Consider the following 27,719-nt stretch of genomic DNA (forward strand, 5'->3'; position numbering starts at 1 on the left):
GAAAAATGTTATGGTTGGAATTATGTCTTTAGTTTTTTCCTTTTGTTGTCATTATTGAGCTTAAAAGAGTCTCACACACAATACAAACATACTGCATCATTTATAATTTAAGTGGGTATTTTTTAGTTACTTCATCCTGAAAGTAAAGCAGAAAAGTTGTGTGTGTGTGTGTGTGTGTGTGTGTGTGTGTGTGTATACGTACAGGTGCATATGTGTGGTCAGCTCCTGATTATCTGTAGCAAGAAAAAGAGGAAGAAAGACTTTTTAAATGGTGAGACTTACGGAAAATTTATTTGAATCCAAACAAGTTCTTCAGTTGAATAGAAGGGAATAAACTCCCAAAACCAGTACATATTTTTTTCATAGAGGTGGCTGTTATGATGGCTACAGTATTTTAAGATTGGAAAACAGCTATTGACTTAAATGGTTAACTCTTTATGTGTTCATTTGTAGATCTTCCTTCTAAAATTTGATTTTGATAGTGTATAATTGATAGTAGCGAAAATACAAGCCTCAAGATCCTAAAAATCTGAAATTCTTACTAATGCCTAAATCACAATAGTGAAGCAATCTTGAGCAGTTTTTGATTCTTACTATTCCTGGACAAGTGTGTTGTGCACACACATGTTGGTTATAATCCTCCACAGAGAAATTTCAAAAACTACTGCTGTGTCTCAAGGATTACCAATATGTAGATATCAAAAAGCTCCTTTAACTCATCAGTGTCAGTCAGTTTATCCTCAAATGACATGTAAGTAACTTTCAGTAAATGAAAATGTACAGTAAATGCTGCAGCTACTTTTAGGGGATAAAGTCTGTTTACTTGAGGCATTAGAATCTTATAATAAAACTTAAGATAGCGGACATTATTATATTTACCCTTAAATCTATTTTCCATTAAGATTTAAAATGATACAGATCTACCTGTTTTTTGCCCTGAATGTGTATTCTTTTCAATTAGATAGTGATAGAAAATAACTCAATTCATCGCATCATTCAGATATCCCTTGGATTGGGAAATGCCACAATGGCTTGACCGTATGACATAGAGTTGGCATAATGTGAATAAAAAGCATCGGCTTGGCCCTCCATCAAGAAAAGAAATTATAAACAGCCCATTTTCACCCCTCAGATCTCTGTGCAAAATCATTTGTAGAACTGCCAAAGGACAGCATTGAGGCGGATGTGCTTACACTGTAGCAGAGAGTACAGCCAGTAAGAAGCTGGGCTCCCTTCAATGCTAGAGAGCGTTCAGAGTGCATTTCCCATCTATTGATACTTTCATTTTGCTCAGTGCTTTTAGTTTCTATATTTTGTGTCCCAAGTGACAGAGAGCTAGGCCCCTAATTTTATGATTCTTTCCTCAAGAAGTGCCTATTTATGGTACTGGGGGCACAGACGACCTCATGGGAGGGTGGAAACCTTCAGACACCCAGGGCCCCAGGAAGAGAGAGGCTGCTGATGGGGCCACCATCCACCTCCTTCCCAGCCCATGAAGAGGGGTGAGGCAGCTTCTAATCTTTAAGCCTCTGTGTAAGGTCAAGGAAAAGAGTTTTCCTGCATCTGCCACAGTTGCAGTAGGCTCAGGGACCCTGCCTCTCCCCACAGCTGTGAGAACTGTAGGGTGTCAGCCACCTGCAGGCCAACGACTTTACCAGCTTTTCCAGCCGTGGTTGCAGTTTTGTGATAAAATAAGCATAGTCCTGGCCTCCTGTGTGGTGTTATGAGAAGCTACGATGACAGCCAGTTGCCTATTCCAGCACTCAGTCCAGTTTGAAATCCCACATTTTGAGACGTGCTTGACCTTTAAGATACCATCCAGCTCTAAGATGTCATGATTTGAAAGCTTGGAGAAAGTTTAAGGAAAAGCTACAGAAATTAAGAGTTGGAAAATGAGACCTGAAAGGAAAGGTTATATGATAGTCACTGAAATTCTTTTTTCATAAATTTATTTTTTTATTGGCTGCATTGGGTCTTCGTTGCTGCACAGGCTTTGTCTAGTTGCAGCGAGCAGGGGCTACTCTTTGTTGCGGTTTGTGGGCTTCTCATTGCAGTGGCTTCTCTTGTTGCAGAGCACAGGCTCTAGGCGCACAGGCTTCAGTAGTTGCAGCATGGGAGCTCAGTAGTTGTGGCTCGCAGGCTTTAGAGCGTAGGCTCAGTAGTTGTGGCGAACAGGCTTAGTTGCTCCATGGCATGTAGGATCTTCCCAGACCAGGGCTCGAACCTATGTCCCCTGCATTGGCAGGTAGATTCCTAACCACTGTGCCATCAGGGAGGTCCCTGAAATGTTTTTTAAAGCCTGAAAATAAAAAATAAATAAGTAAAATAGGAGCAAGTTGCAATAACAGGCTTTAAGTCTATAAAAGGTTATCATTGCCAAGATTGGTGACCAGCTGTTCTCCGTCTCTACTGAGGCTAGAACAGAGGAAGCAGGCTTACTCACATTGCAGCATTTTGGATTTAGATTTGAAAAAGAAAAAAATTTCCTGACAGCACACACTGTTAAACACAGAAAAGGGTCCTCAGGGGAGGGTTTGGAATCTTCTCGAGAGAGATTTGAAAACAGAACGGATTTTTCAACTGACCTGCTTTAAGGCAGCCCTGTGCACATACAGAATGAATGGGTGGCCTTTCAAGGTTCTTGGCCACGTCACATGGCCTTAAGATCCCACACACGAAATGGCTGCAGAAGACTTAGTTCATAGTGGGAATTACATATTACTTGGGCCTTCTAATCCACCATAGATGAGACTTTTTTTTAATGTGTTGTCATCTGCCTAAATCCTTTGTTTCCTTGAGCAGGTGAACCTTAAGTACATAATACAAGTGTCACAAATTGGTTGCTTCGGAGAAAAGAAAGGGGGAGTTTTTCTTGAACATAATTAATTGTTAACTTTTCAAGTCTTTCGAAAAGGCTCTTTTTTGATGAGTCTTTCCCTTGCTTAACAAACAAAGCTGTCAGTCAGGGCGATGTCTTTGTCTCGCCTCCGCCTTGAGCAGTTACCTCCCTGCCAGGCAGCCATGAAATCAGCAGCCTGTGTTGGGATGTCAGAAAGGCGTGCAGATCAGACCCTGGTCCTCCTTCCTCGTCCGCCCTTTCCTGCCTTCGGCTGCCGTCAGGAAGAGATGTCAAATGTTTGGTTGGTGCTTCAGGTGCAGAGGAGAGCGCGTCCTGAACCTCACTTAGCATTGTTTATTGTCAGTAAGGGGCCAGCACTAGGAAAATGTAGGTATGTGTAGGTCTTCGCTGTTACCTCTCCTTTTCTTTTGGGGGCTCATCCTCACTTTCTAAGCCCTCACTTCCCTGCGTATCTGGCCTGTCTCCAGCTATTGCCTGCCTTCGTACACAGATGGACACTTCATTCAGGCTCGCCCTGCACTCAAGGCATCTGCTGCGCTTGTACCTCACGAAAGCAGGTTTGCCCCGTTTGCTGTCTTCCAGAGCACATGCTAGGGAAAATGCCTCCACCAAAAGCATAATTATATTTGTACAGATTTCAGGGAGACCATGTGCAGCCAACTGGGGACACACCTACAGCTCAGCAGACCGTTCAATCGCCCCTCAAGTTGCAGCTGCCTGAATTACCCCCGAGCCAGCAGTGCTGCTCCCCGAGAAGGCCTGCGACCAGGGCGGCCACCTTCCCTGTGAGGCCCTACAGACCCTGGGGCAATGAAAGTTCAAAGTCCCTGTTTTTTTTTCTTTAGTTTAATAAATTTTATACAAAATACATGGGTCAGTCCTTTATAAATCTTTCCCTTGTAATGGTATTTATGATAGCAAAATTGTAACTACTTTTGGAAAACTTTTCTTCAGAATTTATATTAAAAGTAGGAAATTTTGTTTGGCTAGGGTTTTTTCCTCCTCTTTAAAAAAGTGAGGAGACCTGGAAATTAATGTAAGATGTTCTTTTTGATCTCATTCAGTGTGTAAAGTGGTTGCGATAGAGTCCTGCATTTTGGTTTCAATTCTCAAATTTGTCATTTGGAAGCTGAATAGCAAGAACTCCAGGAAGAGACAGCAGCTTTATAGAGAATATTCTAGACAGTCACAGCTTGTATTGATGCTGACCAAATCATTTTGGAAATCCGTGTCTCTCCTCCTCTGTACAACAGAGTTAATTATACTTCTTTGCCGAGCACATTGAATGTGCCTGTTAAAAACTATGAGGCAAGTGCAAGCATTGCTCCTTATTAATCCTGTCTCTCAGTTCCTTTTCTTTCATAAGAAAAAGGGGGAGAGAGTGTTTTAACAATTCAACACTCTGTCTCCTGCTAGGGATAATTGCTTGATTTCATTTATTGTTCATAGCACTTCTTGAATTAGATTCATTTCTTTATATTCCATTTCTGTCTTTTCAAGACAGCAATTTCTTTGACTAAAACTGTAACAAGGCATAGGATACTCCTCCACATCTAAAAAGTAGACCAAACCTCCTTTTATTTTGAAGCCTGTTGTTTTGGAAAATGCTCTTTCTCGTTGAGCATTTAAGACCGCAAACCTTTGGGTTTGCCCCGTCACAAAGCCCCTGCAAGTCCGCTGTGACCCGCACACAGCTTGCATCTCTAACGCCAGAACGGGCATTAAAGACAGTTCAGGTGGCGCCTGCGCAGATCTGAGAGACGCTCAGAGATTCTGGACAAAAGACAATGGCAACATTTCCATTACGCTGGGGGCTGAAGCACCTCTCAGGCTGAGATTGTAATGAACTCACCAGATGTACCAAACCATTTAAAAAAGTGAGCTTCCCTGAGCTATCATGAGTGGTACTTGCTTTCTTATACGACAGCAGGTCTATCAGCTGACACCACAGTCAGTACTCTGGTTTTTCTCCACGTCTCTTTGAAAGACAGCCTGTGGGGCGCCGAGCAGTGTGTGTGTGTGTGTGTGTGTGTGTGTGTGTGTGTGTATGTGTTCCGATCTAAAGTATAGTTCCTCTTTGTTCAAAACAGAGAGTTTAAAGAAACTAACGCATTAAACTCAGTATCTAACCTTGACAATAACAACAATAAAGGAAAGCAGGACCGTGATTACTGAAATGAGGAGGAAGTGTTTATTACCAGACACCTAGAATGAGCATAAATTTAGTTCTGAGTTTTCCCGGCAGGAAAGCAAGCACGTGTGAGATCGTTTAATTATCTTTACACAGTAAAAGAAACCGACAAAATTTATCTGGAAAGGTAAACATTTCCCTGGCAGAAAATGCCAAGATGAACTTAATTCACAGGATCTTCTATTAGCGACACTAGATAATATAATGAAGAGTGTCTTCAGCTGACGTGGAAGTATTCAAGTGGACGTTTTAAATGCTATAAAGGATGAAGCTATAATATGAAATATTAGGCGCCTGTGTGCCTGCCTTTCTGCCTTTACTGCGGGGCTATCCTAGCCAGCCTCCCAGAGAGGGATGTTAAGGAGACCATTGGGTTGGTACATCCTTTCGGACCTGCTGGTTTACAGCGCGCTCACTGTTGCATTCCGTTATTGTCTGAAGCACGTTCTGGTTGCTGATTAAGGAGGGATGCTAATCTGAAGGAGGCAGGCTTAGCATTCTGTCTTGAGATTTAGGGGCCCAAGCTCCAAGAGGAGGAATGAATTCACCTCTACGTGGGGTTGAGCTTTCAGGGAGGGGCTTGCAAGAGGGGCAAGTTTTCAGAGGAGCTTTTAGTGTGCTCATACTTTAGACTCATACCAGCACCCCAGAGCACTGAAGAAACTATTTTGAATCAAATGTTTTTAATGGAAAGGTTACATGAAATCCCTGGAGGGACCAGATAGGAAATAAGGAAGCCAGGCAGTGGGTGTTAGTACACAGGCCCTCCGTGTTGGGGCTACGACTGGTGACATGAGAGCAAATGCCCAGGCCCAAGGGACCACCCCTGCTCAGCCTGGTGCGTGTCACCACATGCAAACAAAGGCCCAGGGTTGCCAGAGTGGAAGCCATCCTGGGCTTTTTCAGGAGAGGCTAGAAATCTTGATGTTTGATGAATTAGAATATAGGCTCAGAAAATATTTTTAAACATCATTTTGTAGGCCAAACCCAATATATCTATAGTCTAGTTTCATATATGATTAGGGCTTTTTTTTTTTTTCATTAAATGGCATATTCAAGTAATTGACTATGGAGTGTTTACATTTGTCTGGTCATTTTTTTCAGCTTTATTGAGGTATAATTGACATATAACATGTAAATTTAAGCTGTACAATGTGATGATTTGATACACTTATATATTGCAAAATGATCACCCCCCCCCAAGCGTGTAACTACCATTTCTTTTTTTGTGATGAAAACAATAAGATCTACTCTCTTAGCAACTTTCTAGTATATACATCCGGTCATCTTTAAATAAGGAGGAGTGACACAAATACTACTAGTATTCATCGACTTCTTATTACATGCCATGCACGGTACAGAAGGCTATGTATGTACTAACAGTCGTCACAGAGCTCTCTGAGGCAGGATTTGTCGATATCACTCTCATCCACATCATCATCGCCATCTCTGCTTCGTAGACGTGGGTACCCTGAGGTGAAGGAACGTGAGTAACTTGCCCCAGGTCCCACTGTAAGCGGTGGAGCCCAAATGCAAGGCAGGCAGTCTGGCTCAGAGCAGTGTCCTCTTCCAGCCCAAAGCCCAGCACTACCAGGATAACATTTTTTAATCTGAGTGTCGAAAAGCAGGCATTACGTTGCACGCCACAGGGACTTGTCTAGTGACAGGAAGGAAGAAAACCCGAAAAGCACTGAGGAACGTGCTCGCACCCCCACCCCGCTCTCCCTTCCTCACTGTGATCGCTCAGATGTGAATAATGAGAAGTGTCTTACTGGCATTTACAGTATGGGTGTGGCAAGGCGGGGGTGGGGGCCTGAATCGCACAGTGAGCTTGATGTTCCTACAGAGGCTCAAGGCTCACAATTCGTCATCAAACAACAGCAGGTGGAAACAAACCTTCCTGGCATTGCCTTAGTTTAAGGGAACGTATTTCCCCATCCTTTCTAGACTAAGAGAGGAGACCAACCTCCGGTTGTAAGCAGACTGAATATTGCTTGATGTAGTAGAGCTACAGTCTTTAATAATTTGTGTAGAGACAATACATTATGCAAATTTGCTAAGTATCTCAGTATTTTCAGAAACTGTTAGTATCATTAAACTTGAGTGTAATTTTTTATTAGTAAAGACCTTTTATCAAACACTGAGTCTAAAATACAGCATCCAAGATGCAGAGAATGGACTGGAGGACACGGGGTTGGGGAGGCGGGGGGTGAAGGGGAAGCTGGGACGAAGTGAGAGAGTAGCATAGACATGTATATACTACCAACCGTAAAAGAGATAGCCAGTGGGAAGTTGCTGTATAACAAAGGGAGATCAACTCGATGATGGGTGATGCCTTAGAGGGCCAGGACAGGGAGGGTGGGGGGGAGTCGCAGGGTGGAGGGGATATGGGGATATATGTATAAATACAGCTGATTCACTTTGGTGTACCTCATAAGCTGGTACAAGTGTGTAAAGCAATTATATTCCAATAAAGAGCTAAAAAAAAAATACAACATCCTTATTTTTTTTATTCACAATTAAATCAATGACAGCTATTTGGCAAAGGCTCAGAAGTATCCCTGTTAGCTTGTTTTTGATAGCATTTGACTTATACGTGTGCTCAGACGTCCAACACGTGCATGTATGTATGTATGTGTACTAGTTGCGGCCATATGCATTTAAACACAGTGTTATTGGTGGGAAATAAAACATGAAATGTGGAAAATGTATAATTATTAGGGGGTTGAAATTATAGTTTTTGACTCCTTCCAGAACAGCAATGTTATGATACAGCTTTGATTGTTTTTCATTTCAGATGAAGTTCCTGGATAGATTTGGTGATCAGTTTTTTACCTTCTGAATTAATTGTAAAATTCTTCCCTCTAAGGGACATAAATGAATTAACACATTGGTTTGCCCTTTAATATATGCTTTTCCTTTAGACTCATGCTGTCCTCCCAAGTAGGAGACAGGTAGACTCCTCAAAACAAGAACAAAGCCCCTGGATCTTTGGGAGAACTTTGGTTGCTTTTCCTCTTTTTCTAACCTAAATTTATAAATAATGTGAAGAACATAATGGTTTCTAATATCCATGACGTAACTTGTTCGACACTGAGTGTGTTTACCTCTGCGTGTGTGATAGTTCCGTACAATGCATCCAATGAGTGACTCTGAATTTTATTTCAGACAATCCATGGTCACAAGGGACCAATCACTGCAGTGGCCTTTGCCCCCGACGGAAGATATCTCGCCACCTACTCAAACACGGACAGCCACATTTCTTTCTGGCAGGTAAGTGTAGTGCATGATCTGCTTTTGCAGGGAAAGGCTCCCTGTTGACATACCCACCAACCCTCCCTCGTGCCCTCCCTCCCTTCTTTCACCAAATACTCAGTGCTTGCTGATGGTGTGCCAGCTGCCAGCGGGCAGCATCTGCTGAGAATACAGTTAGCAACCTAGAAGGAGGGCGGTGCTGCTCTCACAACGCTTTCAGTCTGACAGAGACACAAGGAAATAAGCAAGCAATTATAATGCAGGGGGGCCTGGGATTAAGGTTGTGGACTGGCTTCACAGAGGCAGTAACAGCTGAGCTGAGACATGGGGATGCCGAGAAAGGGCCAGGCGTTCAGGGTAGAGAGCGGTGGGTGTTTGTGGAGAGGGAGGCGTTGTCGCTCAGAGGTAAGTGAGGGCCTGACCTGAAAGGGATTGGGGCGGGGGGTGGCGGTTGGGGAGCACTGCTCAGGCGGTTAATTTACACAGGGCATCCAGACAGTGCCAACAGGGCACAGGGCACAGCGGAAGAGGCAGCCTCGTGTGAACTTCGAGCCCTGTTATATGGTCTCATTTTCGTTTGCATTCTGAATTTCCACAAGCTATAAAAACATTTTCAAAAATCTGAGTGTCACTGATGGGCAGTACGTGAGAATGCCTCTGTTTGATTATGGTTAAAAGGAATATTAATTTGAGCAACTGAGTTTTATAAGTCATAGAACTTGTTTCATCCTCAGTGATTGATTTCCATCCCATCTTCTTTTTAATTACCTTTTTCCTGATAATTAGAAAAAAATTAAACATTACCAACCCCCCAAGTTAATTTAAAATTTTGTTACCTATCCTAGTATGCAAGTATGTTTTATGAGATTCAGTTTATTGCTTTGAAAGCTAAAAAAACAAATAAAAGTTTAAACAAGACTTACAACTTGATAGTGGTTTTTAAAAAATCAATAGCTAATAAAATGTAAAACAGATACAATAAATTGCTTAATTAACAACATGCTATTAAAGCATGACAACTTCCAAATCTGTCCTAGGCTTTTTCTGCTCTTCATTTAATTTAGTTTTCCAGTTTATTTTCTCATTTTCCTTTCTTCCAAAATATATCTCCAGCATCTTAATTGGCTCATATTAAACTTTTCCTTAAAGATGTCACCCAGTCTTCATTTTTCCTAGTGGGTAACCCCAGGACTCATATTTTATTCTACTGAAATCCCACAGTGAGTCCATAAACTGGACTCTTGGAACTGTGCTTCTTTAGACAGTGTCCCTACCAACTGTTCTTTCTGCTAATGCAGTGGTCTCTGTGACACCAACTGTACTTCAATACACATTTTCTTTTATTTCCTGTTCTCTTGAAATCCCAGAGGAGTGTGCATATGAAACTCCCTTCATTCAGCATGTATCTGGTATGGAAGCACTGGGTGCCAGCCTAGCTTTAGGGACATGGAACCAAGAAGTCTCAGGTCCCTGCTTTCAAGGAGCTTGTGTTCACCCTGTGCCTTCTTCTTGGGAATAAACAAAAACAGATCTTTTCTTTTGTTTGTTCAGTTTTTCTTCCTGCTAAGAAAATATAATTCCTTATGTAAAGGAATACCTCCTAACTTGGCCAGATGTGAAACTTTTCCCAGTATTTTCCTGAATGTCTAAGTGATAAATCTTTCCCCCCTTATCTAGATCTTGAGGGTTCTATCTGGATATGTTCATCCCTTCCTTGAATATTTTTCTATTTTTATCAGAGCTGCTGCCCAGCTCATTGATGGAATTACGGTTAGCACCTTCCTCACCCTGAAGATCAAGATCATTTCTTAGATGCTATCTTTTTGAAATACCTCTTTCCATCCTTCAGTTCAGGCTCCTGCTGTTGCCTCCAGGCTTCGCCAAGCACATTTAACCCTGTGCGTCTGTCCGTGTGGCTCTGCCCGCAGGGAGCCCAGCTCCTTTCCTTCGTCCGCACGCTCTTCTCCAGGCACGCTCTTTCCAGGGGCCGCCTTGTATTACTTGCAGGGGTGGGTGTTCAGCGGACAGAACACCCAGCACCCAGGTCTTTCTTGCCTCTAAACCCAATGTCAGAACTTAAAATGCAGCCCATTTCTTCCCTGCTTAAATTATACCCCGATTGGTGTTAAAGTTTACATGGAAGACACAGAAACATCATTTCAAATTTCTCAAGAAAATACAGTAAGACCTCTTCCAGAAGTATAGTGGGTTTTTATGTGAATTAAAGAGAGTCCAAAAAGCAGTGTTAGATCTACCGCTGCTCTCCCCAGATGGGTTTGGCTGATTTATTTAGATACATATTGTTTAGGTCTAATGACGTATGATAATACTTTTATATTATTCCAGTAAATGTACTGCAATATATTTTGAAAACTTAATGAAGCCTTATTAATATAGAGCCTTACACAAGCCATCAGCTATTAAAATCTTTGCTGAGAAATGAGTGTTAATGAGAAATACTGGTTGGATAATTACTCAAGTGCGACTTAGTAAAAGGTTTGGGTGCAGCATTACTTACACTCAGAGTAGCATTAAAACACTTCCATTTTGATGAATTACATCTGTATGTGTGTCTGTGTGTTCAGAAAATAATCTTCTCAGAACTGGTTTTGTGAAGCATTATTTTTAAAGGGAATGGAAAAGCCATGGTTGCCTTTAGTTAGTTTACATACTCAGCTGCTGAGTGATGTAATTTGGCAATCTTTCAAGCCCTTCAGTTCTCCCACAACATATTCCTACTATTTGAATATTTCACTTCAGTGTATCCATTGGTATTTGAGCCAGGAGAGTTTAGCAATGAAATACAACCATCATTCTCTCACCTAAATTTTACCACCACCTTCCAACAAATAAGTATCCTCTTCCAGAAATGCTAATAATAAATTAGAGGGATATTGGTTTCATTTATTTTTCTTTATTCCATCATACAATAGAATACCATTCAGCCATTGTAAAAGGATGATGTAAATCTATAGTCCTTGACATAAAGAGATTGCCCTCAACATTCTGTTGAATGAAAAAAGCAGATTGTGCAACTGCTTTTTAATATGAGCCTGTTTATGTAAAATTCCTTAAACCTGCTTCTCTTTATGTGGATATAGACTTGGAGATCTGGAAAGAGGTTTGCCAAAAAGTTAGTGATTGACTCTAGGCAATGATATATCCCCATATCCCCTCCCTCTTGAGCCTCCCTCCCAGCCTCCCTTTCCCACCCCTCTAGGTTGTCACCAAGTGTCGAGTTGATCTCCCTGTGTTATGCAGCAGCTTCCCACTAGCTATCCATTTTACATTTGGTAGTGTATATAAGTCAATGTGGTGAGAGTTCTTTGATGGCACTTATTGGAAAAATTAATACCCACCCTTACTACTTCAGATTCATCTCTTATTTGAAGAGACCGTAGGAAAAGGTCTGAGGAACAACAAATTATAGTTAACATGAGAGTCTTTGTCTTTTCAACTGTTTTCTACCATAGTCACTACATACCGTGTAGAATTTCACATAGCCCAGTTCTGAGGCAGGAAGGCTGTTTGACCCCACCAAAGCATTTGTCAATCATTTGAAGGACGGCTAACTTGTAAGGAGAACCCAGATATAACAATGGACTTTGGGGGGAAATCTTTCCATCTGTCACATTCCAATAGGATATCCTCTCCTTGCCCCCTTTAGCCTTCAACCCACTTCTTGTACATGGCTAAATTTGAAGGATGGAATTAAAAATAAGGATGTCTGAGCCTGTTGGATGCCCCTTGCTTTTTGAGCCATGAGCAGAAATCAAGCTTCATACACATTTTCATAGAAAATCCATAAAGAATGAAAAATACCTTATAGTTATTTATCAACTGAGAAATTAGGTTTTTTAAAAGCACAGTATGCCTGTTGATGCCGGTTAATTTTAACCAGCAATTTTCTGCATCATTTGGGTCTGCTCTGCAAGAGGACTAAATTATGATGTACCATTCCTCTCTGTACAAGTGAGAACCAGCAAATCAAGCTCACCGTCATTATTTATATTTAAACTATTCGGGAACCTCCAGAAAGCAGTAAGGCCCTGATTTTAATCTTTCACACAGTTTTTGGAAAACGGAGGGAAGGTCGCAAGGAAAGAGGCTCTTGGAGGATGACAGTAGGTACTGCCTGGCTTTAAATGTTAACCGCGCTTTCGCAGAAAGAGTTAATGATAATCATACACTTGGTTTTAAAATGTGACCTCGTACACTAGTGATTTTTTTTCACCTCTGTGTTGTGTTCGGCACTATTATTAATGCAGGAAAATCAGTAACATTAGTCATCTTAAAAGGGTTATTACTCAAGATGATTTAAATTGTGAAAATGTCAGTGGAGCCTGCACGCGTCCTGCCAGAGATGCCGTGATTTACACCCTCTGACACCATCCCGCTGCTGAGAAGGGCCAGGAAAAGGAATGGCTTATATTTTGCGCTGATCCAGATGCAGGGCATGATATCAGCAGTAACACCTTAAATGTCCTAGGACCTGCCAAGGTTTCCTGTGCCAGCCATCTGTACACATGGGAGCATAATCTGCATGCTTCCTGCCAGTCCCTGGAACTGTGTACATTCAGCTGCAGGTACTGCTGGAGAGAAGAATTGGACATGAAAATCAGTGCAACAAAAAATAGTATTTCCAAGACCTCTTTCCTGGTGGTCCGTGAACTTGCCACGTGATTCGTAATAGCACAAAAGATGAATATTGAAAAAATGTTAAGTAATATTTAGAATCTAAAGGATTTTTCAGACTCAGTTGCTCAGATGACAGTTCACTTAGACAACGGCCGTTCAGCATTTAGCACTTTGACGTGAATGCATAGGTGTTCATGCACCGTGATTTCCATGTTACTTTCCATTTACTTGAACGGGTTAAGAGACCTTAAAATTCAAATCAAAGCCAGAGAAGCTGCCCCAAAAGCAGAACTCACAACTGATGGAAACATCCTGCCAGTAAAGTGTTAGAGTGAGCTCTTTTTAGCGTGGCAGCAAAACAGTGGGCCACACATGTGGTGTTGAGAGGTGGTTGATTTTTCTTTTTTCCATCAAAATAAACTAGAGCTTTCCAGAGACTGGAGTTTTTAAAAAGCAGGTGAGGAGGGAAGGTATGGTAGGTGGAGATGGGAAGTGGGGTAAGTTTTGAGCTTCAGTCTGGTCACCTATCACTCTTGTCTACTGCTAACCTTTGCTTCATTTTCTCGAACTAATTCTAAGTCCCCAAACTTGTCTCTGAGGGCTCATTCCTCAGGGGATGCAGTGAGCACTGTTACTGAAGAACAGAAAGGTCTGCCGTTTGAAATACCCACATTTCCCAAATATTGTCTGATGGAACCATTTTATTAAAATGTATCATTTAGCTCCCTTCTTAAAGGTGGCTGGGCTTTCCTGCTATCCAGTTCTACCCACCAGGTAAAGCTCCTCTGAATTTATGCATTTGCTCTAACAACATCAGAACAATTTCAAATATACAGAAAGGAGCCCCTTAGAGGTTAAGAATAAACTCTTAGATGATGTGAATTGCATGATGGAGGCAAAAGCCACTGCTAGGGTGTGTCCCTTGAACCCCCCTCTGTGGGGGAAGGGGAGGCGGTCCCCCCCGGTGACATGTGTGCTCTCTGCCCCTGCGTCCCTGCAGATGAACACCTCCCTGCTGGGCAGCATTGGCATGCTGAACTCGGCACCCCAGCTGCGCTGTATTAAGACCTACCAGGTGCCCCCCGTGCAGCCAGCGTCCCCTGGCTCCCACAACGCCCTCAGGCTGGCCCGGCTCATCTGGACTTCCAACCGCAACGTCATCCTCATGGCCCACGACGGCAAGGAGCACCGCTTCATGGTCTAGGGCCCATGTCTGCGTCCTCGTTCTCCCAGGTCTCCAAGCCCACAGTCCCGTTCCTCCTCAGTGTGTCCCCGCTGGGGCCAGCGGGGGCGCAGCCGGGTCTGTATCCCTCTGCATGGTCCCCAGGGACAGACTGCTGCTCGCGCCACCTGTTGACCGAGGCATGCACACATCGCTCCGCAGGATGTGGCCATCCTGTCCCCAGGTCGTTTCTCGCCACCGCAGAGAGGGGGGCAGCCAGCGGTCCTGTTGCTCACTGCGCCAGAAGCCCGAAAATCAATAACCACTGTGATTGCACTGCCAGCCCAGATCAGCAGTTTCCTCGTGCTAAACCCCACCTCTGAATGCTGTTGGGACCTGGTCGTTTTGACATTGGATTTTGAGGTCATGTGGCAGTCCTAATTATTGATACTGTTTTTGTTTGGATTTCCTAAAACATGCTATTGTTTACCAGAAAGATTGTGTTTACATGGGGTTTTTTCCTCCGGGAGATTGCTAAGGAATTCCTCAATCCAGTTTCCTAGGGTTTAGCCACTACCTTCTTTATTAACACCTAACCAATTGGAGATTAATGAGAAAATACACACAGACAAATTGTCCTTGCGGAGACTACAGTTTCCCAGACACCTAGCCTTCTAAAATGCTCATATCCTACTTAAGTGATACTGTATTTAGTAGTTTAAAGTCAAGATCATCACTACTTATGATCTAGTTTATATAATTATCCAGTCACTATAACTAATCTCTCTAAATGGACTTTTGTAATGAAGAACCAAGCGTGGAAGCATAGCATGTACTTGAAAAGAAGACCCTTTGGCTACAGATCTCCTTAAGAAAGAGCTTACCCCTTCCTTCCAGAAACTTCACAGACCTGTAGTTCCCGTATGTCAGCTATCATGTAATAGTTACAGTTCAGCCTTCAAACTACTACTGATCAGTTAAAGGAAAGCTGAGACAGCATTTCTTTTAAACAAGTATCCTAGGAAATCATTAACTGTGGCACAAGCATTCAGGAGGGTACAGTCATCCTCAGTATCTGGGAGGGATGGGTTTCAGGACCCCTGAGGATACCAACATCCGCATATACGCAAGTCCCTGATGTGAGATGGCAGAGTACACAGAGGGCTGACTGCATATACAAATGTGGGGGTGCTCACTCTGAACAGACATTTCAGTAGGTGTTCATCACACCTCCAAGTGAGCTTCAACTAGGTCACTTTCTTCTCCTTATGTCAGATTACACTGGTTCTTGCTCATAGTAATGGGGAAAAAATCCATAAAATAATATTTTGGATGACTTGCTCCTAATAAACCTTGATCTGTATATAGTCAGGGATTTAGTTGGTTGGCTGGTTGTTGATTGGTTGGTTAATTGGGCAAACTGGTTTATTACATACAAAAATAGAAAATGATTTATTAAATTCAGAAAAAAAAAAAACCGTGTGAAGTTTACAAAGGAACCAAAATGATAGTGGGAGTGTCTAATTAAAAAAGCATAGATAGTCAGAGTTTATATAATATAAAAAAAAGTAGGATCATGGTCCAGGCACAAATACATCTGTTATTTTATTGAAACAAGTTGCTAAAGGACACGTTAGGAAATTAAGACCACTAGAATGTCTCTTTCATATTGGTATGAAATATGTCATTTCTGTTGATGGCAAACCTGTCCTATACCTTGGCTTTAGACTTTAGGTGTTCTTCAAAAGTGAATTTATGCCACATGCATGTACATTGTATTTATAAAGATTATAAAGATTATATATGTAGCTTCCCAGAAAGAAAGTAAGAACTATACAGCGTAGACTTGGTTTGTTTGGTGAGCGTGCTGTTGTGCCCAGTGTAGATAGAGACACCCAGGGAGAACACGAGGTGCTCTCGGTTTTTCCCGTTGTTTCCCAAGTCTACAGTGCGAGGACGCAGCACACGTTCACTTTATGAACTGAAATGAGGATTAATTTATTCTAGACTACAAAGCTGCTTTGGAATGATGAAGTGTAAAAGTATACCTTAGAGATTAAAAAAAAAAAAAAAACCAAAATGTTCAGTGCATCAGGAAGAAGGTGTGAGACTGTGGGGCGGGCCACCCCAAAGCACGGACGGCACACCCCACTGAGGTTTAGAACAAAGCTGTGAGGGCCCGAGAAGCCACACACGTGGGCAGTGGGCCTCAGCCAGCTGGCCACACATCCTGGCTGCACAGACAGGCAAAACTGCTGGCCAGTAGAATGTTGCCATTGTCAGACTCTGGGGTGGATGATATTTGATGGCTAGACAGACACCTCTCACTGCATTTGCATTCTTGTTCACACAAATCTCTCCTTGGCTCTTTTGACAACCACAGTTCCAAACTTCATCACAGCTCAGATTTCTCAGCACTGAGGTAAACTTTATCTTGTCATCCCAGCGTACGCTTTTGGTGTCTTATTGATTTTGTTGGCACTGTATTTGGACCTGTCCTTGTAAATGTAGAGACCTATGTGGCTTCATTGGTAATTTACAGGCAAAAGATGACTTGACGTGACACCTGTATGAAAATGTAACGATTGAACTCACTGTGTACAGCACATGAAGTAAAATGTCTGCCTCTCAAGACATTTCTTGATTCCACTTCATAGATTCTATAATGTGCTGAATGTCCTTGTGTACATATGTGTGTTAAATAAAACTGAATTGTACTGAAGATTGTTTTTCTCATTAAAAACATTGTTCACTCTTCTTAAGCATTCTCAGTTGAAATCCATATGGTTTCTCCCTCCCACTTTTGGTACTAAATTAAGCCTTCTCTTTCTGTCTGATTATTCATTTCCCTAGAGAGCTAGCTTCCGGAAAGGCAAACTTGTCCACAAAGGAGGGCAGAGCAGTGAAGAAGTCTCTCTCCCCTCGATTGCAGAAGTGAGAACCAAACACTCCTACCAAGACTCAACAGCACCCTCTGTGGTTTGGGCAAGGGAATTGCATGCCTGTTGCTTTGTGGCCACCCTAAATTGTTCCTAAATACTGTTAATTGTACCAAATTATATCTTGTCAGATTTGATGACATGGGTTGGCTGCCTCAGGGTGGAGGGCTGGGCTGAGATCATTAAATTCATTTCATTTAATACTCCGTTTGGAGTTGAATTTGAATCCCTGAGGTAAAGGGTATAAATGGTTCTCAGGAAAAGCAAGAGTAGACAAAATAGGTCATCGCTCACAGAGGGTTAGGCATGTAAGTAGTGAATGTAGTTCTTTAATTTTCAGATAAGAATTGAATTGAGTCCATCATCATGTAACAATACAATTTTCTTTAAGAAATAGACAAGCATTAAAGGAGTCAACTACCACATCATTGGCCCTATTCAGATGCCCAGTGTCCATCCCAGGAAATGTTTTAACATCTCCTGATGTCTTGAATGTATCCTTATAGGGAAAACAGGGGCAGTAACAGTTCGATATGATTGGTGATCACAAAAACTGATCAAATGTGGAAAGGGCATGACATTAATAGGTAGGTAAAACCAAGCAGTGCTGGGTGAACTTTCACCTTTCACCCCTTCGGCTGACTGACAGAGCTGAGTGTTGAAGAAAATCAATACTTCAGAGCCAGGAGGGAAATATTTCCAACCTCTAACTAGAGAATGTATTTTGACAAGGCCAAGATAATCCGAGCTGCACAGGAGAAAGAGAAAAGAAGACTCATTTTTAAAGCTTGACACTTCAAGGTGTTTTTGTACAATGGTTTAGAGATCGTCAATACATACAAATACCAAAGGTCAAAAAGAAAAGCCAGGAGAGTTTCAAAAATTAGATGTTCAGTTCTTTCTACTGTTTACAAACTAAAAAAGGCTGCAGAGGGGTTTGTGCTTGGAACCGTTTAAATGAACAGAACTCACAATTGTATGCCTGAAGGTTATCGTCCCCCTTTAACCAAATCTTAAATTTTATAGAGGCAGCACTGTGAAATAATGGAATGCCTGAAGAGTTGTTTAGATTTCTGGGGTTTGTACATTTTTTCTTGGACACAGACTGCTGAGTGGTTACATCGTCCTGTGCTAACATCTCAGAATCTTGCTTTTTGGTTCCTGGTGCTTCTCCCTGGTGCTACGGAAACCTCAGCCAGTCCTTCACAGTCGGTTCAGTCATTTACATGAGAAAAGAGTGCTTTTGGAACTTGAATTGTTTCTAGGTTTCCAAATCCCTTTAACAAATTATATATATAAGTATTGTAATTAGTGCTCTTCTAAGTGAGAGGCTTACGCGTCTCTAGGAAGCAGGTAAGAAGCAATTCACTCCACTCTGACCAGCAAGATTAGATCCATTTGTTCTGTGGACAGATACCTCCATCAAATGGATATAGATTTGTTTCTTTCATACAGATAAGAAAGGAAGAAGTCGAATGGTGCCCATACCTTCCAGCCAAATGCAGAAAGACAAAGGAATCCTGAATACTTGAAATATCTAAAGTAACCCTCTGTTTCCTCAAGGACAAGCAGCATCACGATTAAAATAACAGTGAAAATATACCCTTAATTTATATACCTTCTTTCTCATTTTTTTTTTTTAAAAAGCTCACTCTATTCTGAGTAGATCTGGCTGGAGATTTTTTGTTTTATTTGTTTCAAAAGGAGAGCACAGCCCACCGAGGCTCCTCAATATTCTGAGATTTCCCAGAGAAAACCAGGAATCCAGCTCATGCCTGATTTGTAGTAAGTATCAAACAGGTATTGCATTTGTTAAATCCATAATCGTATGCCTGTAAAGTGCTTACAAGAGCGACGCGTCATAAGCACTCAAGAAACGTGAGCTAATCTTTTTAGTAGACATTTAGAAGTCCTTATTGAACATAGATAAATAAGATTGTAAATTACGTGTGTTCTTTGCTTTTTGGGGGTTTTTTGTTTATTTTTTAAGAACTTTTATCGAGATACAGTTGACATACAATAAACTGCATATATTTAAAGTGTACAATTTGATATTTTTTTCCTTATTAGTAATGTATATATGGCAATTCCAATCTCCCAATTCATCCCCCCTCAACCCCCACCTCACTCTTTCCCCACCTGGTGTCCATATGTTTGTTCTCTACATCTGTGTCTCTATTTCTGCCATGCAAACTGGTTGATTTGTACCATTTTTCTATATTCTGTGTATTATTTTCTATATTCTATATATTAACACATATGTGTTAATATACGATATTTGTTTTTCTCTTTCTGACTCACTTCACTCTGTATGACAGTCTCTAGATCCATCCATGTCTCTACAAATGTCCCAATTTCATTCCTTTTTACGGCTGAGTAATATTCCATTGTGTATATGTACCACATCTTCTTTATCCATTCATCTGTTGATGGACATTTAGGTTGCTTCCATGTCCTCACTATTGTAAATAGTGCTGCAATGAACATTGGGGTGCACGTGTCATTTTGAATTATGGTGTTCTCTGGGTATATGCCCAGCAGTGGGATTGCTGGGTCATATGGTAACTCTACTTTTAGTTTTTCAAGAAACCTCCAAACTGTTCTCCATAGTGGCTGTATCAATTTACATTCCCACCAACAGTGCAAGAGGGTTCCCTTTTCTCCACAGCCTCTCCAGAATTTATTATTCCTAGATTTTTTGATGATGGCCATTCTGACCAGTGTGAAAAGATACCTCATTGTAGTTTTGATTTGCGTTTCTCCAATGATTAGTAATGTTGAGCATCTTTTCATGTGCCTCTTGACCAACCGTATGTCTTCTTCTGAGAAATGCCTGTTTAGGTTTTCTGCCCATTTTTTGATTGGGTTGTTTGGTTTTTTGATATTGAGCTGGATGAACTGTTTATATATTTTGGAGATTAATCTTTTGTCTATTGATTCGTTTGCAAGTGTTTTTTCCCATTCTGAGAGTTGTCTTTTCATCTTGCTTATAGTTTCCTTTGCTGTGAAGAAGCTTTGAAGTTTCATTAGGTCCCACTTATTTATTTTTGTTTTTATTTCCATGACTCTAGGAGGTGGGTCAAAAAAGATCTTGCTGTGATTTATGTCAAAGAGTGTTCTTCCTATGTTTTCCTCTAGGAGTTTTATAGTGTCTGACCTTACATTTAGGTCTTTAATCCATTTTAGGTTTATTTTGTGTATGGTGTTAAGGATGTGTTCTAATTTCATTCTTTTCCATGTAGCTGTCCAGTTTTCCCAGCACCACTTATTGAAGAGGCTGCCTTTTCTCCATTGTATGTCCTTGCCTCCTTTGTCATGGATTAGTTGACCATAGTTTATCTCTGGGCTTTCTGTCCTGTTCCATTGATCTATATTTCTGTTTTTGTGCCAGTACCATACTATCTTGATCACTGTAGCCTTGTAGTAGAGCCTGAAGTCAGGAAGCCTGATTCCACCAACTCCATCTTTCCTTCTCAAAATTGCTTTGGCTATTCGTGGTCTTTTGTGTCTCCATACAAATCATAAAATTTCTTATTCTAATTCTGTAAAAAATGCCATTGGTAATTTGATAGGGATCGCATTGAAGATTGCTTTGGGTAATACAGTCATTTTTACAACGTTGATTCTTCCAATCCTAGAACATGGTATATCTCTCCATCTGTTTGTGTCATCTTTGATTTCTTTCATTAGTGTCTTATATAGTTTTCTGAGTACAGGTCTTTTACCTCCTTGGTTAGGTTTATTCCTAGGTATTTTATTCTTTTCGTTGCAATGGTGAATGGGATTGTTTCCTTAATTTCTCTTTCTGATCTTTCATTGTTAGTGTATAGAAAGGCAAGAGATTTCTGTGTGTTAATTTTGTATCCTGCAACCTTACCAAATTCACTGATTAGTTCAAGTAGTTTTCTGGTGGCATCTTTAGGATTTTCTATGTATAGTATCATGTCGTCTGCAAACAGTGACAGTTTTACTTCTTCTTTTCCAATTTGGATTCCTTTTATTTCTTTTTCTTCTCTGATTGCTGTGGCAAGGACTTCCAAAACTATGTTAAATAGTAATGGAGAGAGTGGACATCCTTGTCTTGTTTCTGATCTTAGAGGGAATGCTTTCAGTTTTTTACCATTGAGAATGATGTTTACTGTGAGTTTGTCATATACGGCCTTTATTATGTTGAGGTAGATTCCCTCTATGCCTACCTTCTGGAGAGTTTTTATCATAAATGGTGTTGCATTTTGTCAAAAGCTTTTTCTGCATCTATTGAGATGATCATGTGGTTTTTATCCTTCAGTCTGTTAATATGGTGTATCACATTGATTGATTTGCATATATTGAAGAATCCTTGCATTCCAAGGATAAACCCCATTTGATCATGGTGTGTGATCCTTTTAATGTGTTGTTGGATTCTATTTGCTAGTATTTTGTTGAGGATTTTTGCATCTAAATTCATCAGTGATATTGGTCTGTATTTTTCTTTTTTTGTAGTATCTTTGTCTGGTTTTGGTATCAGGGTGATGGTGGTCTCATAGAATGAGTTTGGGAGTGTTCCTTCCTCTGCAATGTTTTGGAAGAGTTTGAGAAGGATGGGTGTTAGCTCTTCTCTAAATGTTTGGTAAAATTCACCTGTGAATCCATCTGGTCCTGGACTTTGTTGGAAGATTTTTAATCACAGTTTCAATTTCATTACTTGTGATTGGTCTGTTCATATTTTCTATTTCTTCCTGATTCAGTCTTGGAAGGTTATACCTTTCTAAGAATCTGTGCATTTCATCCAGGTTTTCCATTTTATTGGCATATAGTTGCTTGTAGTAGTCTCTTATGGTGCTTTTTATTTCTGCGGTGTCCATTGTAACTTCTCCTATGTGTGTTCTTTGGAAAACATTGTTGGGTTTTTGTATTGTATTTTATCTCTGTGTAGACTCCAATAATAGGTCTGAATATCTTACCCAAAAAGGAGTCTCTGTGGTTCCACCTGTATTCACCAGGCTGTTCGTCATGTTGCTACCTGTTGTCGTCTTGCTCCTCACTAAAACTTATAGACACTGAGGAAATGCCAAAATATGTACCAGTGGATGGGGCTGGTTGATCATGGCTGTTGAAGTTATGACTGATTCCTGAAAAAGGAAGTAGTTCACCATCTTAGCGTCAGGGATGACTTTCAGTTACTTATATGAGTAGCCTAAATAAATAAATAAATAAATAAATAAATAAAATTAACAAAACAAAATAAAACACGATTTGGGAGCTGGGTCACTAGCAGTGAGGATCCCATCCCTGGTGCTAAGTGATCATGGGTAGCCTCTGGCATGCGATTGTGTAAACTTCATCAGGGTGGCGTGCTGATGGAAGGGGATGCGCCAGAGGGTGCAGTGTGGCAGGTGTTTGAGAAGCAAGGGAAAAGAGGTATTATAAGGACAGTGGACTTGGATGGCTGTTGCTCAGCACACTGAAAAAAAGACAATGAAAAGCTGAGGGTGTCATCAATTAAAGGCTAAATGTGAAAGCCAGAGACACTCCTTGGCAACATCTCAGGAGAGCCTCATCTCCTGCAGCCCATCACGAGCTGAGGATGAGGCCCAGGACTTGTTTTTGTGAAGCGGAGCTCTAGAGGAGGCTGAAGTCTTAGCCTCCAAAGGTCTGCGACTCCAAGGTCAGAGCCCTGATTGAGATGGATGGGGCTCTCTAGGTTGATGCACTTAAGCAATCTGGAAACCCCAGATTCCTGTGAACCTTTGCAGCCAACCCTGAGTGGCCTGCTCCTTTGCTTGATGATGTGTGGAGGCCTCTCCCTTGCAGAACAGCATATGCCCTCGACTCCTCTTCCAGCCACAAGACCAGTTAGCAAGGGTTCAGTCACAACAGCATCTGGCTGTCGAAGTGCTGGGCCTGCTAAGAGAGGAAAAGAACTAGATTTCAAAGGAGCTATAGGACCAAGCCCACAGAACCCTGCAGGAACTGGCAGAATAATGGGGCTGGATTCTGGGGGTGCTGGGCAAGGGGAGACAATAAGAAGTGAGACCAAGGAGAAATGACAAGGTACAAACCTGCTGCTCAGCTTGGAGAAAATGAGGGCTGACACGAGGTCAAGAAGAAATGTCCGAATGGCCATGGCAGATGATGGAGGAAAGAACCACAAAGCTCTGAGTGATGGGACTGCTGGAGGAGATAAGCTGTGTAAAGCGAGAAACTCACCAGCTGACTGCTCTGCGAGAAAGGCCAGAGGACATTCTGTTTACCAAACAATAAAGAACGTGCTGTTGAGAAGGGCCTCAGCATGACTGTAGGCCCGTGCTGAGGGCAGAAGATGCCGCTACAGAACTGGGCCCTGATAATGACGGGGTGAAAGACTCTTGAAGGAAGGGAAACCAATGTGTGCAGTTGTCCTGAGCAGCAAGTTTGGAGTGGTACCCAAAGGGGCCTGCACTGCAGAGATCTTTGGAAATGGTTAATAAAACATGTCACCCCTTGGGCAGCCAACAAGTGTTCAATCTCTCCAACACAAAGAAATGAAGAGTGGACAACAGGAGGCTGAAGGCAGCCACCTCCCGCCCCCAAAATCAAAATGCTTTCCTTGGTTTGTAGACCCGAAGTGTATGGTTATCAGGAGTTCAGACCCTCAAGGATGAGGCTCTGGGTTAGCAGATAGTAAGAGCCCAAAGGCTCTTGCCAAGGGGTAGGGGACTTGGAAGGGATAGTAGAGGAGAGAGTGTGTATCAGTGGTGGCCTCAGGACCAGCTGCAGCATCATGGATTGTAGCTTGTCCCACTCATATTTCTCTTATAATTTCCCTCCAGCATCCTGGAAGAGATGCTCCCAGAATGTATTCAAAGCAAGTGGGGCAAAGAGTAATCGCAGTGGATGCTGGGGACTCATTGGCAGTTGGCACCTCCCGGTTGACAATTCTCCAGGAGTTGCCTGGGCTGAAGAGAGCCACTCTCCTCAAGCCCCCACCCAGCTTCCCGAGGCAGCTGCATTCAGTGACTGGTCATGGGAGAGCAAAGACTCAACCCTGCTGGCCTCAGTTTGGGCCAGCTCCAAGGGGCCACTGCAGCTTCAGAGCTCTCAGAGGGTTTGGCTGAAATCTCTTTTGCAACTGAATCACAGCCCCACTTCCCTCTCTGCCCATTTTTGCTTGCCCCACTTAGATGCTGATTCTGGGAACATGACTCGATACACATCCTTCCAGCACATGTTAGTCTTGGCGTCTCCTTCCCAGAAAATGAACCTGCCCTGGTTCAAATCTGGCTCTGCCACTTACGAGCTAAATAATACTCCTTGTGCCTTAGTTACTTAAATCTCCTTGTGCCCCAGTTTCCTCATCTGCAAAATGGAAATAAGATCATCCCTACCTCATGGTTTTGTTATAAGGCTTAAAAAGCAGTTAATATATGGAGACCACTTAGAACAGTGTCAGGCACGTAGTATATACACTAAATGCTAACTCTCCCAACTATTATTCTCTTAAACTATCATGATGAGATTTTTCAGGTTTTCTACTTCATTTCCTGTTTCTGTGTTACAGAAAAGTATGCTTTTCCATTAATTTTTTTCCCCTGTGTTTTATTCCTTTCTTCAACCCAGATCGAAGTACTGAGTTTTAAAAAGTGACAGGGAAAGGTGGAAGGGTACTGACATTTCTGAGTACTTATTTTGTGCCAGACACTCTATTAGCTGCATTCATTATTCTGCTGGATTTGTAATCCAAAAAGCCATGAATTATCATCTCCCTTTCATAGATGAAAAAATTGCAGGTCACTTAAGGTAAATGGTCAAGATCACACAGCTAATAAAAGCCATATCTAGTATTTGAATCCAGCCTCTGTCACCAAGACCCAGCCTTCACTGTGCTTCCAAGGTCCCTCCCGTGACAGCAGTCAGGGAAGCCAGCCATCAGGGGGCCTGGCCAGGCGTCCTCTTTTAGAAGCAGAAGGAAGGGTGGTAGGACAGAAAAGAATGTTTGTTCATTTAAGCCATTAAAGTCATTTTTTTTCCTTTGGGTTTATGGCCACTGTGCCAAATTTTCGAAGGACAAGAATTAGATTCCTTTTCCGTGTTGCATAATATGACTACTTTCCCATGAAATGATTGAGTTAAAATGCATGAGTTTTAAGGTGTGCTGCATTTCCACAGAGTGATTTTGTTGTAACTCAGGAACCAGTTTTTTCTCTTATGAAATGTGTACCTTGGGGAAAATGGAATTTGATTTACAGAAGTGGGCGCTCGTTTTCATTGATGACTTAGTAGCCTTTGGTGCTGCTAGCTGATCCCCCGGGCTTTATCTCCTCACCTTCCTCGGACCACCTCTCTCTGACCTCTTCTCCTGGTTGCTTTTGCTGGCATCTCTTCTTCCTTAGGATATATAAAATACACTTCTGAAACTTATAATTTTTTAAGTGGAATCAAAAGTCAAATGTTCAAGGCACACCTCGATGGTGACTTGATCTCCCAACTAGACAGAAGAAGCACAAAACATTTACTCCAAAGAGGAGCCCCTGTCAGGACAGAGGCCAATCTAGTCTCTACTGTCACACATTGGGTTTTCATAATCTAGGCTTTCGTGTCTCTGATGATCTCATTCCAGGAAATACTGGAATATATCAGAATTTTCTAGAGCAAACCAGAATACACCACCATACTCACATCCTTTAGCCTCAGATTTGTCACTAGAGCACGTGCCACGCCCTGACTCACGAGACACAAATCTCATGTGTCTTTCCTAATGAGTCCCCGGCTCCTCTGGGAGGGTCCAGATGTGCTTTGCCTGTCCCTTTATTGCCGAAGCATCTCCTACATCACCCACTTCCCACTTTCACGCTTAGCTTTCTGCATGTTGTTTCCAAACCTTTTAGAGGAAGGCAGTGGATGAGTTTTCCAGAAAGCAATTTACCAGTTTGGTTCTAAATTTCTTTTGCAAGGCAGAAATAGAGACACAGATGTAGAGAGCAAACATATAGACACCAAGAGGGGAAGGTGGGGAGTGGGGTGGGTGGGTGTGTGGGATGAATGGGGAGATTGGGATTGACATATATGCATTAATATATATAAAACAGATGACTAATAAGAAAAAAATCAAATTGTAAACATTAAATATATGCAGTTTATTGTAAAAAAATCGATTAAAAACTTGAATGTAAGACCTGAAACAATAAAACTTCTAGGAAAAAAAAACATTTATTTGTATCATAAGTAAAAACAAATAAAATAAAAAATACATTTCTTAGCAGTGGGAGCAGAGGTGAGTTAGATAGTTCTAATTGTCTGATACAGGGAGGACCAACACTGGGCATAAAGAAAGACCAACTTCTTATTCTACCTGTATTCTGAGTGGAATGTATTGCCTGCGTCCTTAAATTTAAAAATTAGAAGGAGAAAGTGACATTTATTGAGACTAAGTTAGGTGTTTGATATATATGATTTCATTTAAGCCTCAGAAATCCCTTGTGTTAGTCTACATTCTTCTATAGCTTAGAAGACTGATACACTGACAGGTTAAGTAACTGGCCTATGGTCACACAGCTAGTTAGAGGTGGAGCTAAGATTCAAATCCGAGTGCTCTTTCCTCTCCATCAGTGGACGGTGTCTCCAAGGCCAGTTTTATAGTAGCTGAAGAGACACACTCCATTCTCGTGTTGACCTCAGTAAAACACCAAGGACCTCAAAATTCAATCTTCATTTATCTCTTCCACAATGACTCACTGAATGACTATTATTTTCGAAGCATTTCTAGAGAAGGCAAATTAATACAGTCTAGGCACTCACATTGCTCATGCCTCTCAAAAGCTATCCAGCTAATGCAGTATATTTTGTGAAGTCCATTATACATATTGCTCACACATGCACACACACACACACAGACAGCCCCTTCCTTCTGATGCTCTAACTTAGAGTAATTCTCAGTGCTTGTGTTCAGCTAGGGTCCCCTACGGTGGACACAGGCACCGCCTCTGGGCAATCAGGACTCTGCTTTCTTAAGTGTTTCGGGCCGTGCTTCCCCTGGATCACATCTGCCCGAGTGCCACTGGTCCCTGACTTCATTATTCATTCTTGTCATTTCCTCTTCCAGCCCTTGTCTCCAGAGCCTCATTCCCTGGATACAATGATACAGCACAGAGAAGGAAGGAGTGCGAAAGGAAACCAGTATCTGGCCCCGAGAACGTGTCTTCTGACTGTAGAGTCAGGAGGCTGATGGACCATTCAGACACACATTCATCTGAATATACACATTCTGGTAGATTCGATTGAAAATTAAATTCATTCATTCCTTTGGGAAATGTTTATTGAACATCTCCCATGTGTCAGGCAGTGAACTAGGTGCTGGGAGTACAGTAGTGGATGAAACAATCGTCATACCTGCCCTCATAGGGCTGACGTTCCAGTGAAAGTGGGACTGGCCCGTGGGGAGGCGAGACTCAACCAAACGTGAATTGTAACGCGGTGCATGAGGAGAGGAAGGAGAGGGCTTAGACCCGACAACCCAGGGATGGGGTGGCAAAGTCAACGGCAGGTCTGTGAATGGAGAGAAGGAGCCTGGTACCCAAAGAGCAGTCAGGATGGGGAAGACCTTCTAGGTGCGGAAGTAGCACATGTGACATCCCGAGGCAAGAAAGAGCAGGGCTGTAGATGGTGACCCAGGCATGTTGTCACACTTGCAGGGAGTCCGGGTCATGTATGACCACG

At 41.9% G+C, this 27,719-nt stretch overlaps 1 protein-coding gene across 2 annotated transcripts in view; it reads left to right on the top strand.

Annotated features, from left to right (window-relative positions):
- WDR7 (WD repeat domain 7) overlaps positions 1-16,844 on the top strand; it is a 328,201-nt gene extending 311,357 nt beyond the window's left edge. For both annotated transcript variants that reach the window (XM_057699834.1, XM_057699836.1), the window contains exons 26-27: positions 8,220-8,324; positions 13,945-16,844. In XM_057699834.1, coding sequence (XP_057555817.1) covers positions 8,220-8,324; positions 13,945-14,148 — 309 coding nt within the window. In that variant the 3' untranslated portion in view covers positions 14,149-16,844. The remainder of the gene's footprint in view (positions 1-8,219; positions 8,325-13,944) is intronic.
- The last annotated feature ends 10,875 nt before the right edge of the window (positions 16,845-27,719 follow it).

Source organism: Hippopotamus amphibius, chromosome 11 (genome assembly GCF_030028045.1).
Source record: "Hippopotamus amphibius kiboko isolate mHipAmp2 chromosome 11, mHipAmp2.hap2, whole genome shotgun sequence".
NCBI classification, from domain to species: domain Eukaryota; kingdom Metazoa; phylum Chordata; class Mammalia; order Artiodactyla; family Hippopotamidae; genus Hippopotamus; species Hippopotamus amphibius.